Raw genomic sequence first — 12,426 nt, 5'->3', positions numbered from 1 at the left:
CCCTGAGTGGCCCTTTTGGCTAAGTACCAAAACCCTTTCTTTAACCATTTACTGACTGTTTATGTGGTTACAGGAGGGAGGCTAGTAGGATTGTAAAAATCTTCTTACTTGCACATATATTTTTTCATTGTTACACACATACAAGTACAGCTTTTATTACACAATAGTCTGTTACTTGTTGTCTACTCTGTCTCTCTCAAAATATCTCTCAAAATATCTCTTATCTAAGTGTGTTTGGTGTGCTTTTCCTTTTAAAATGACAGAAAAGGGAAAAGGCCCTATGGAAAAATATTTTACATGTTCTAGATGTAAAGTTAAATTACCTAATGGGCAGAAAGACCCGTTGGCGCTCTGCTCAGCCTGTGAAGGAGAGGTCCCCTCTGCGCAAACCCAGCTCCTTCCAGCCCCACTGACGGAGGAACCGGCTTGGGTAGCTTCCCTGACACAGTCGGTTTCTTCTTTGGCACAGATGGTCTCCCAATCTAATCAATTATGGACTAGTGTGGCAGCGCCTGTGACTAATAATGCTATTACTCCTGTGGGGCTCCCTGCTGCCACGGTTTCTACTGAAACGGCTATAGCAGGACCTTCCTCTTTGCTTACGGACCATCCGCCTATACCCACAGAACCGGCATGGTCCTCAGCATTTATTAAGGGTTTGGATAAACTTAACCAGTTACTTGAATCCCCAAACTTGCCCCCAGCTAAAAGAAAGCGGCTCAGATCCGCTAATCCTCTCATGGTCCTTTCTGATTCAGAGGGATTTTCAGAAGAGGAAACAGAATCAAATTTGGATTCTGACCAGGTTCCATCCTCGGAACAGGAAGAAGTCACTAAATATCAATTTAATGACGATTTGGTTTTAGCGGTGAGGCAAGCGTTGGACCTCCCAGAAATGGAGGATCCTAGTCCTAGAGACAGAAGTCTCTTTAAAAAGGCCAAAAGGAAGGTTATTCGTTTTCCCCCTTCTACAGAACTCAGAGATATTGCTGAGGGAGCCTGGAAACAGCCTGATAAAAAGTTTTTTGTTCCAAAGAGGTTCTCTTCCCTGTATCCGTTACAGGAAGAGGACGTGGCTCGCTGGGAGGAAATTCCGAAAGTAGATACTCCTGTAGCCCATTTGGCCCGTCACACTCTCCTTCCTGGCCCTGGATCAGCAACTCTGCAAGATACCACTGACCGCAGAGTGGAATTCCAGTTAAAATCTATATTTGTAGCAGCGGGTTCTTCCTTTAGACCCACGTTTGCTTCAGCTTGGGTTGCCAAAGCCATGGAAGCATGGGCAGAGCAACTGGCACAGACCTTACAGAACCCAGAATTGATTACCCTAGCGTTACATTTAAAGGAGGCGTCAGGGTATATTTATGAGGCGGCTCAGAGCTCAGCTTCTGTGTCCTCCTCTATTCAGGCTGCGTTTGTTTCAGCTAGAAGAACATCATGGCTGAAATCCTGGGAAGGGGATTCTGAGTCAAAGAAATCTATGGAATCCATTCCTTTTTCGGCAGCAGGTCTGTTTGGCCCGGAATTAGATAACATGATTTCCCAGGCAACGGGGGGCGAGAGCACCTCTTTGCCGGTTTTCTCCGGTAGAAGCCGGACTCCACGGTTTAGTTCCTTTCGTCAGTCCTTTAGGGGTACATCCTTGCCCAGAGGGCAGTCGTTTAAAGGTAGACAACCGAATTCCCGAGGCTCATCTGTCAGAGGCAGGTCCTCGTTTGCAGCTAGGCGCCAGGCCTCCAAGACTCAAGAGAAGCCTGCGTCCTGACTGCCACTCTATTCCCCAAGAGGTGGCGCTGGTGGGGGGACGTCTGTCTTTTTTTCAGGAACAGTGGGCAGCGTCATATCAAGACCCTTGGATTCGGGGCATTATTTCAAGAGGGTACATGATAGATCTGATGGGACCAATACCGCAGCGTTTCTTTGTAACCTCGCTACCCCGAGATCCCCAAAGAAGACAGGCAATGCAGGCCTGTGTCGCCTCTCTTCTTTCGCAAAAAGTCATCTGCAGGGTCCCAGACAATCAGAAAAGAAAAGGTTTTTATTCAAATCTTTTTCTGGTCAAGAAGTCGGACGGGTCATTTCGACCCATTCTAAACCTAAAGAGCCTCAATGTGCACTTACGAGTGGACAAATTTCGAATGGAGTCCCTAAGGTCAGTGATAAACGGCCTAGAGAAGGATCAGTTTATGGCATCCATAGACATAAAAGATGCATACCTCCACATTCCTATTTGGAGCAATCATCAGTCCCTCCTGAGGTTCACAGTAGGGAACTCCCACTATCAGTTCCGGGCTCTTCGTTTCGGTTTCTCCACAGCTCCAAGGGTCTTCACGAAGATCATGTCGGTGATGGCAGCGTGTCTTCACCTACAGGGAGTTCAGGTCGTCCCTTATTTAGACGATCTACTCATCAAATCCTCCTCAGAGATTTGCTTACGTCAACACTTATCACTCACCATAGCAATCCTCGAGAGCCATGGGTGGCTGATAAACTTAAAGAAATCCCAGATGGTCCCGTGTCAACGCATGGTCTTCCTGGGGCTTATCATGGATACCAGTCGGCAGAAGGTGTTCCTGCCTACGGAGAAGATCAGTTCAATCTGGGCTACAACAACTCAGGTCTTGTCCTCTCCCAAGCCCTCAATTCATTTGTGCATGCGGCTGCTTGGGAAGATGGTGGCCTCCTTCGAAACGATCCCCTTCGGTCGGGCTCATTCCTGATGCTTCCAGTGGGATCTGTTACATAAATGGTCAGGATCCCACATATGCTTGGATCTCCAGAGGATCTCGCTGTCTCCGGGGGTGAGAGAATCGCTCCAGTGGTGGCTGAATCAGGATCACGTGTCGGTGGGCAGGTTCTTCGCTCCATGGTTATGGATCATAGCCATGACAGATGCCAGCCTGAGAGGTTGGGGGGCGGTAATCCTGCACCTCCGGCTCCAGGGACTTTGGTCGGTTCAGGAATCAGCCTTATCAATAAACGTGTTGGAGTTGAAGGCAATTCTTTTAGCCCTTGGGGGGGCCCAGACCCTCCTTCAGGGCCACCCTGTCAGAGTTCAGTCCGACAATGCCACGGCTGTGGCATATGTCAACAGGCAGGGAGTAAACAGGAGTGCAGCCGCAATGAAAATTGCAGCTCAGATTTTTGCTTGGGCAGAACAGTATGTTCCAGCAATCTCGGCAGTATTCATTCCGGGAATAAAGAATTGGGAGGCCGACTACCTAAGTCAAAAACAAATGATGCCGGGGGAGTGGTCACTCCATCCGGAAGTATTTCAGTCTCTAGTTCAGAGGTGGGGTCTTCCGGATATAGATCTCATGGCCTCCAGACACAACAAAAAAGTTCCCAGGTTTTGCGCAAGGGCAAGAGACCCTTTAGCGGTAGCGGTGGACGTAATGACGATGTCATGGAAATTCAGGTTGGGATACCTGTTTCCTCCGATTCCCATGCTTCCTCACGTGCTCAGACGAGTATGGCAAGGCGGTCTGCTGGTAATTCTAGTAGCTCCCTCATGGCCACGCCGAGTATGGTACGCGGATATAATCTCAATGGCGGTAGGACAAGGATTCCGTCTTCCGTCACGAGACGACCTTCTTCTTCAAGGTTCCTTCCGTCACCAGAATTTACCTCAACTCAGTTTAAGGGCATGGCTGTTGAAGCCAGCCTCTGGAGGGCTAGGGGTTTTTCCTCCAGTGTAGTGAACACTATGATGCGAGCTCGAAAGCCAGTTTCAGCTCGCATCTACCACCGGATTTGGCAAGCTTATATCAGATGGTGCGAAAATAGGACATGTCACACGTCTTCCTTTCGTGTCCCTAGCTTATTGGCTTTTCTTCAGGATGGGCTGGAAGCAGGGCTTCGTTCAGGTTCCCTAAAAGTTCAGGTATCGGCACTTTCAGTCTTTTTTCACCTAAAATTAGCGGATTTGCCAGATATCAAGACTTTTCTTCAGGGTGTATTACATATTCTGTCTTGCCGGGAACCATATTTGGTTTTTCATGAGGACAGAGCGGTTTTGAGAACGCTTCCCTCTTTTGTTCCAAAAGTGGTGTCTTCCTTCCATTTGAACCAGGAAATTGTAGTTCCGGTTTTTTCATCTACTTCTCAGTCTAATCTGCAGTCTATGGAAAAGTTAGATGTGGTTAGGGCTCTCCGTTTTTTTGTGTCAAAATAACATCTCAAATTAGACGAACAGATTCCCTGTTTGTCCCACCCTTAGGGGGCTGCTTTAGAACGTCCCCATGGTAAGCAGTGTCCCCCAGACTGGATGAAAGAGAAAAGAGGATTTATATACTTACGTTAAATTTGTTTCTCTGATTCCGTCTGGGGGACACTGCGATCCCTCCCTTCTGCCTTTCCTCTGTATGCTCTTGGTTGATTGACCTATCTCCTTGGGGCTTTTTAATTAACTGAGGAGGAAGAGGCGGGGGGATTGTAGATTGTAGATCTGTCAGCAGTGCTAAAGATTAACTAGCTAGGTGCCAACTCCCGTGCTCCCCTCCACAACCCCATAGTAAGCAGTGTCCCCCAGACGGAATCAGAGAAACGGATTTAACGTAAGTATATAAATCCTCTTTTTCTGCAGTCATTTTAAAGTGGTGAATGAAAATTTGTATCACTTTATGTGGTAATGCAGTGTTAAATAATAAGAAAATAGGATACACAATCATATTAACAATGTCATATAATGATGCAGACAGAAAACGAAGAGCTACTAATAAATCAATAAACCCAACAGAGGAAAATAAATATAAATGAAAAGTAACAAGGGTAAAATTATTAAATCTATTGACATATTTGAGAGTATGTATCCCATTGGACCATTAGCGATATTGGGTATCTTAGGTGGCAAGTGCAAGTGTGTGTGATGGTTTGTAGTTAATAAACCCAGTGTTTATATTGTTGTACACCTTGATATAATACAACTTGCTATTGGTTTTTTTCTAACTGTATAATACTGGGTAGTTATCTTTATAGTATTTTTGTTTATATTATTTTTTTAGTTGCTCAATTCTCTAGAAAAATACAGAAGAGACCTGTTGTTTGAAAACATTCAATTAATAGTCATGTGCAAATATGTAGCTGGATATTTTCAAATTCAATAAATTCAATGGACTTGAATTTACCATTTACATTATGGCTCTATGTATATAAACAATTGTAATCATTTAGCTAGCTTTCCCATTCAGTGTTTCTGCTAGCATACAGGGCTGAATTGTGCACTCTAGATTATCACCTTTCTTTTCCTGCATCTGTTCACAGCCTGAGCACCTCCTCAACACAAGTGACAATGTCACAGTCCACTGTCATACACCTGGCATTATTATTCGAACACTCGCTTCTGATGAAATCTCTGCACCCCTTGCTCAGACTGAGCTTTCCAGTGATTCGGACTTGCAGCAAAATGATCTACAAAATGGTCAGAGTTCTCTGGAAACTGATTCCCTGTCCCCAGAGGTCCAGCACACTGACATAAATGTCAGCCATGACTCTTTATATTGCAATGAGCAATCCTTAAAGATGAGGGTCAGGAATAACATGAAACTGCAGCAGCATCCTGCAGCAAATGACGAGGACATCTCAGGTGCAAACATAAAGTCAGATGATCGTCACATTGATTTGGCGGAAAACTATGTGAAAGAAGTAAGTTTTGCCAATAACTATTTAAATGTTGTCCCTGAGGCATTAGGTGCACTGAGTTAGGAATCTGTTTTTACTTGTTCTTTCTGAGATCTTGAGTGATTAATGGACACACATAACCTGGATTTTAAACGTATGACTACCTACAGGGAAGTAGTTTTGTTTTTTTTAAAGTGACTTTATTGCTTTTGAAGAAAAAAACCAATACATTTTGGAAAAAAAGAACTTACAACTTGTGTAAGGGAGGGAAGAAATATAAATATAAAAAGCTGAGGGAGGAGGGGAATGACAGGTACTCATAGCTATATCCTTTCAAAGAAATACAAACACCTACCAATACTGATACTATTGCCCATCGACCATAAAAAAATTTATCTGCCTGTATCAGTGATTGCCTTTCAATATCCCAGACACACTAGAAGATATATAGTGGAGTTTAAGCTTGTATATTGTCTACCTGTGGTCCAGACATCTTATCTGCATAGCCCCTAGTATTTAATCATTTTCATTCACACTCTCCTAGTTTTAAGCTTAGATTGATTGCAATTAGTAGTATGTTTGTTTTTTTTTTTTAGCATAAAACAAAAAATGCTTCAAAACTAAACATATGCAAATATGTACCACCTTTCCTGAGCCTTTGTCGGTAACGTTTAGTATTTAAATACCCCATACTAAACAATATATCTGGTGTGAAATATACAGAATGGAGAAATGCAATTTGAATTTGTCCTTGAACTAAAATTATAAGTAATTTGTCTATAACATCCTCCTCCACATCTTTTTGGATCTATAGACGTTCTATTGAAAGTATTCTGCCGTGTAGCCCAAAAGCTGCTGCTGATAGTTTCCTGTCTGATCAAGGTCTCCAAGGTGCTGCTTCAATCTGTATAACATATCCATAGGGGAGGAATATTTACATGAAACTAAAACCAAATCATGTTAATTTTCATTTCTTGCTGTACTTTTCCATCATATAGTTTGCTATTGCTTGCTGTCTCCTTGTAGCATACTTTACCTAATTTAGAGTAAGATGTCGATGTACTCTAAAAATATGTATTGAGACTTCTTATGTTCACCAGATTTCCAATATCTGTTATGTGTGATTTGTCATGTATGTGTATGTGAGCATTGTCAAGTTTATGTTGCAATTAAAAGTTTAGATGCCACCATAGAAGCATATTTGCAGATGACAATAGGCTTTGTAAATTAATAAAGAGGACATACATTCACCACATAAGGATTTGGACCAAATGATGAGATGAGGTTCAGTGTAGAAACATGTAAAAATACATTTTTGATGTGGTAATAATTTTGCCACCCATATATTAAATGGGATACAATTAGGGCATTCTGAGATGGAAAATGACTTGGGTTACTAGTAAGTAATAAGCTGAGTAGCAGCATCCAGTGTCAGGCAGCTAGTACAACAACTTATATAATCCTGGGATTCATAAAACCAGATATCATCATCACCATTTTTTTACATAGCGCCACTGATTCTGCAGTGCTGTGCAGAGAACTCATTCACATCAGTCCCTGCCCATGCCCATCGGATAGATAGAGATATATATATATATATATATATATATATATATATATTTATATATATATATATATATATATATACACACAAGAGAAGCAAATGGAAGATATAAATAACTTGTTCAACCTGATCTTGAATAGGGAATCTCTTTTTGTGCCCCTTTGTATAAGCAAGACTAAAATCTCGTTCTCTTAACACAGTTAGGGGACACTGCTCACCTTGGGGTATAGAGGGCGCTGTGGGAGTAATGGCACTAAAAATTTGTCTAGCCTGCTCCCCTCCCCTCTATTCCCTCTCCAGCACGAAACTCTCAGTTTATTTAACTAACAAAGCCGCAAGAGAGGGCGAAACACAACCAACAGAACACTCAACTGAACTGTCAGAATAACATATGGGTGGGAGCGCAGTGCCCCCCAACTGTGTTAAGAGAGATATTTTACGGTAAGTACAAAAATCTTGTTTTCTCTTGCACATACAGTTGGGGGATACTGCTCACGTTGGGGACATTCCAAAGCTGCCCCTAGGGGTGTGTATGCTCAAACTGAGCTACACGCAACACTTTTCGTGCAAAACCTGCGTCTTTGGATGCAAAGACGTGGAAGCAGTAAATTCTGGTAAACATATGAACAGAAGACCAGGTAGCCGCTCTACACAACTGCTCAACTGAGGCCCAATGCCGCGCCGCCCAAGAGGCCCTAACAGTAACCGGAAAACCTACCCGACAGATAAGCCTGATGAATAGTTGCCATAATCCATCTAGCTATTGTTTGTCTAGTAGCTGGCCAGACACAGTTATGAGCATCATACAAAACTATGAGGGCATCAGTCTTCCTAACGAAAGCTGTACGGTGCACATAGATCCACAAAGCTCTAACCACATCCAGAGGTATAACCAAACTCTGACTACTGGATGGAGAATCCTGAAACAATGCAGGAATAACAATATCCTGATTAATATGAAATCTCAAAACCACTTTTGGCTGAAAAGATAGCCTGGTACGCAAAACAGCCCTGTCGTTATTGAAAATTAGAAAAGGAGAATGGAAAAACAGATGCCTGGCTGAGAAAATAGCCAATAAGAACGAAAGGTTTCATGTAAGAAGTTTCAAGATATGGAATCCAGTGGTTCGAACGGCGACTTCTATAAAGTCGTTAACACCAAGTTGAGGTCCCATGGAGCCACCAGAGAAACAAAAGGTGGTTGAACATGAAGAACCCCCTGGAGAAATGTCTGAACATCTGGCATCAGGGCCAGCCTCCTTTGGAAATAAATAGACAGAGCTGAAACCTGAACCTTTGTCCAAACCTTCCTGCAGGAATTATAGCACCCTAGGCAACCGGAAGGACTCAGTCGCTACTCATTTCGTCTCAGACCAACCAATTTCTGCTTTCCATATACAATGCTAATAACTAGAAGATGTGGATTTTTAACTTTAATGATCACCTGGATAACCCTTTCCAACAGACCCTCTATCTAAGAATCAAGGACTCAACGGCCAAACCATCAAAGGTAGCCGTATTAGGTCCTGATGGAAAAATGGACCCTGGCTTGGAAGATCTTACCTGAGAGGAAGACGCCAAGGAGGAGAAATGCTTATGGGTGAGAAGACCTGCGTACCAAGATCTTCTCGGCTAGTCTGGGGCCAAAAGAATTACTGCACCCCTTTCAAATCTGATCTTTTTCAAACTCCGAGGCAAAATTGGAATTGGAGAAAATAGATACACTAGACTGAATCTCCAGGGCACCGTCATTTCATCCACCAAAAACACCTGAGTGTCCCTCGTTCTGGCAGAATACCTGTTGGCCTCTCGGCTAAACCACAAGGTTATCATGTTGATCTCTGGCTGACCCCACCTCTGAACAATCTGGGCGAACACTTCCGGATGTAGGTGCATACCCCCGGGTGTATGGCTTCTCAATTGTTCACCCCTGGTATGAAGATTGCTGAAATAAATGACAGGGACCTGCTGTGCCACCCAAGTTATGATCTTGGCAATTTCTTTCATAGCCAAGGCGCTCTTTGTTCCCCCCTAGTGATTGATGTATGCCATCGGCATGGCATTGACTGATTGGATCTGAATAGGTCTGTTCTGCAGCCTGAGCTGCGCCTGGACGAGAGCATTGTAAACTGCCTTTAACTCGATGGGCAATCATGCCTCCTCTCGAGTCCAGAGACCCTGCAATCTCAAATCCAAGGTCACTGCCCCCAGCCTAAAAGGCTGGCGTCTGTGGTCACAATTGTCCAATTCCCAAGCTTTCCTCCGCGGGGCAGAAGACTGATCGCCTCGATGAGGCACCCCTTGTTTTCCCAACAAAACGAAAGGCGCAAAATCTGGGTAAACTCTGACCTGCATCCAAAACCACATCCTCCAGGAAATCAGCAGCATCCTTAATGTGAAAAGCTAGTGGGGATAATTTGGACCTGGCCATACCAGATTGGAGCCCATCACACAATGTGAGGGCCCATTTTTCCACAGCTTTAACCAAAAGTTAGAAAAGCCTGGGAAACAGTGAGGAATACACATACAATGAAGCTCCTCCTTACCCTTAGCCAGCTTCACAAAATGGTGCCTGTGTACAGTAAAACTGTTAGGAGCTGCGATAACAGCTGTTACCTACCAGTAAACTTGTCCCTGCTATCTGCATGTCCTAACGCCAACTGTGTCTTCAGCAGTGTCCCTGGAACAGGTGCGGGCTTAGACTACCGGCAGCACCGTCTCCGCTGCGCAAGGGGAGACTGGTGCTACAGCCGCGGCCTGAACTCATACTGCCCTGGACAGTGCTGGATTCCTGGACACTATTATAGTGTCAGGTAACCCTTATACCGGGAGCCCACACTACCTCAGGGAGGACGGCACTAAAGCGCTGTACTCCCTGAGTACAGCCGTGGCATTCACAATATGAACGCCGCAATGATGAGGCTAAAAATAAACGTATTTTAAATAAAAATTAAGACTAAACTAAAAATGTGCCTTACTCGTTAGGCACTATTAAATAAAAAACTGAGGGCTCCCTCCTGGAGGGGAGCAGGCTAGACAAGTTTTTAATGCCATTACTCCCAAAGCACCCTCTATACCCCAAGGTGAGCAGTGTCCCCCAACTGTATGGGCAAAAGAAAAACACTTTAAGGGTTGACCTAATTAATGTGTACAAATATAATCCATTGTCTGACATGCGTTTTACACACAGAACTGGACAGGTGACTGGGGAGTATCCACTGCTACTGAAGGAAAGATGTTTTCACTACAAACACAGTGTGAGTTCTCCCTGTAAGGATAGTGATCCTGTGCAATTTACTGCACAGGAAAGTAGTAATGGCAGAATCATTGAATGGATTTAAACATGGATTGGCTGCCTTTACTACAATGAATGGTATAAACAGTTGAAGTGTGATATGTAATTTGTAATTTTTAACATGTTAGATTTGATTTTTAACCCACTACACAATGGTGACTAGAATGTTTGCATCATGGTTTGCTGTTACCCTTCATAGTTAAATGTTAAATAATCCACATACCTTTCATTGGATGTAGGATCTCGGACCCTCTGCTCTGGAAGAACAAGTTGACCAGCCTGCAGTTGAAGGAACAGTGCTTATTGTCCCATCATGCCATGGTTACATACAGACTGATGATATTGATGGAGAGTCTGTGCTTCCTCTTACAACATTTGCAGGTAGCAGGAGTGAATGTTCAGTAGGCTTTCACTGATTCAGAAAACCTTTTTGGAACCGTCCATAAAATGGGATATTATAGCTGCAGCTATCAAGACTGCCTCCCATTTCTAAACTATTAGACACAACTAACAAAATCAAACATTGAAATCCATGTCATTTATATTTATGCAGTGTATTTTTCCTTTTAACTTTTTGAAGAGTTTTTACTCTTGATGTTGAAGAAGCTAAAATAATTTAAGTGTTTTACAATAAACATGGAATTCTGAAATTGATTAGGTTACTTGAAACTTGATCTACATTTAGTGGTTATTGTATAGAAATGCCTACATACAAACTTCATGGATGTTCAGTTAATATGAACAGACCAGCACAGGCTTAGAAAAAAATATCAAAACATTTAATGAAGTATAAAATACGTGACAGACATACATACGTTATGTTACGTTATATACATTATTAATAAAATATTTTGTTTTCACAATACGTTACAGAGTAAAGTAAAATACGTTACAGAGTGGACATTACTTTGTAACATATTTTATACTTCATTAAATATTTTGATATTTTTTTCTAAGCCTGTGCTGGTTTGTTCATATACATTGAACATCCTTGGATTTATTTTTATTTTTATGGACTGTGCACGGTTTAAATGATTTGATTGCATTCCCTCTTGGAATTTTGTACATACAAACTTCAGTAGTTGTATTTCATTTATTGTCTTGTACTTTGTTTCCACTAAACCTAAAATATAAATTGCCTTTATATAAAAGCTACTAGTCTCATTCCCAAATATATACTGTACTTTGTTAGACAATCGGACACACCAGACTATAAGACGCACCATTTTTTAGTATAAATCAGCCCATCATATAGAATAATGAGAAATAATATTTGTCTATCCTCCATAAATACTTGCATGGATCTGTATGGCACTCGGAAAAAAAGACTGGTGTATACATCTTTAACGAGTTTTCTTATTTCACAGGAGAAATGTTCACATGATTTAAACTAGTTAATTAGTTACAGTGAGGTGGTTATCACAGAGGAGGCAGATCTAAGAAGGCGTGAGGGAGTCTATTTTGAGATGTATAATTGAGGCTGGGTTGGGTGTAGTTGGTGAGGGCTTTGGAGGTGAGAATGGGCAGTGTGAATTGGACTCCGGAGGATATTGAGAGCCAGCATAGAGATGTGGAGCTGTGAGAGATGAAGATCAGTGTCACTGGCTGACTCGCTCCTTTTTACACTAGCACGCTATTAAGTCATTACAAGGAGGGTTAGCACACAGCCTTTTTCTCCCAGCAAAAGGCCTCCAGAGATGATGATAATACACTTATCATGGGACACAATTTACACCTTCAATTATATTTCTAGGATGCACTAGACCTCTGGTAATAAACACCTTCAAACACAAATGTGATGCATGTAATGAAGCAGCTTTGAAGATTGATAAATTACCCTTTTTGTCACTACGCTAATTCTCATCCTGCTGCTGCAGATGGGAAGAATCTGACCCATACTTTTCAATGCCTGATAAATGAATTGCAGAATAAGGATAAGAAGCTTATT

General features: G+C 42.5%; 1 protein-coding gene across 4 annotated transcripts in view; it reads left to right on the top strand.

Moving 5' to 3' along the window:
- Positions 1-12,426, top strand: part of DMTF1 (cyclin D binding myb like transcription factor 1) — a 79,488-nt gene that overhangs the window by 62,321 nt on the left and 4,741 nt on the right. For all 4 annotated transcript variants that reach the window (XM_075208685.1, XM_075208686.1, XM_075208684.1 and 1 more), the window contains 2 exons: positions 5,263-5,643; positions 10,718-10,859. In XM_075208685.1, coding sequence (XP_075064786.1) covers positions 5,263-5,643; positions 10,718-10,859 — 523 coding nt within the window. The remainder of the gene's footprint in view (positions 1-5,262; positions 5,644-10,717; positions 10,860-12,426) is intronic.

This window comes from Mixophyes fleayi, chromosome 4 (genome assembly GCF_038048845.1).
Source record: "Mixophyes fleayi isolate aMixFle1 chromosome 4, aMixFle1.hap1, whole genome shotgun sequence".
NCBI lineage: Eukaryota > Metazoa > Chordata > Amphibia > Anura > Limnodynastidae > Mixophyes > Mixophyes fleayi.
Note: the sequence above shows the minus strand (reverse complement) of the source record. Positions and strands in the feature narration are given on the sequence as shown.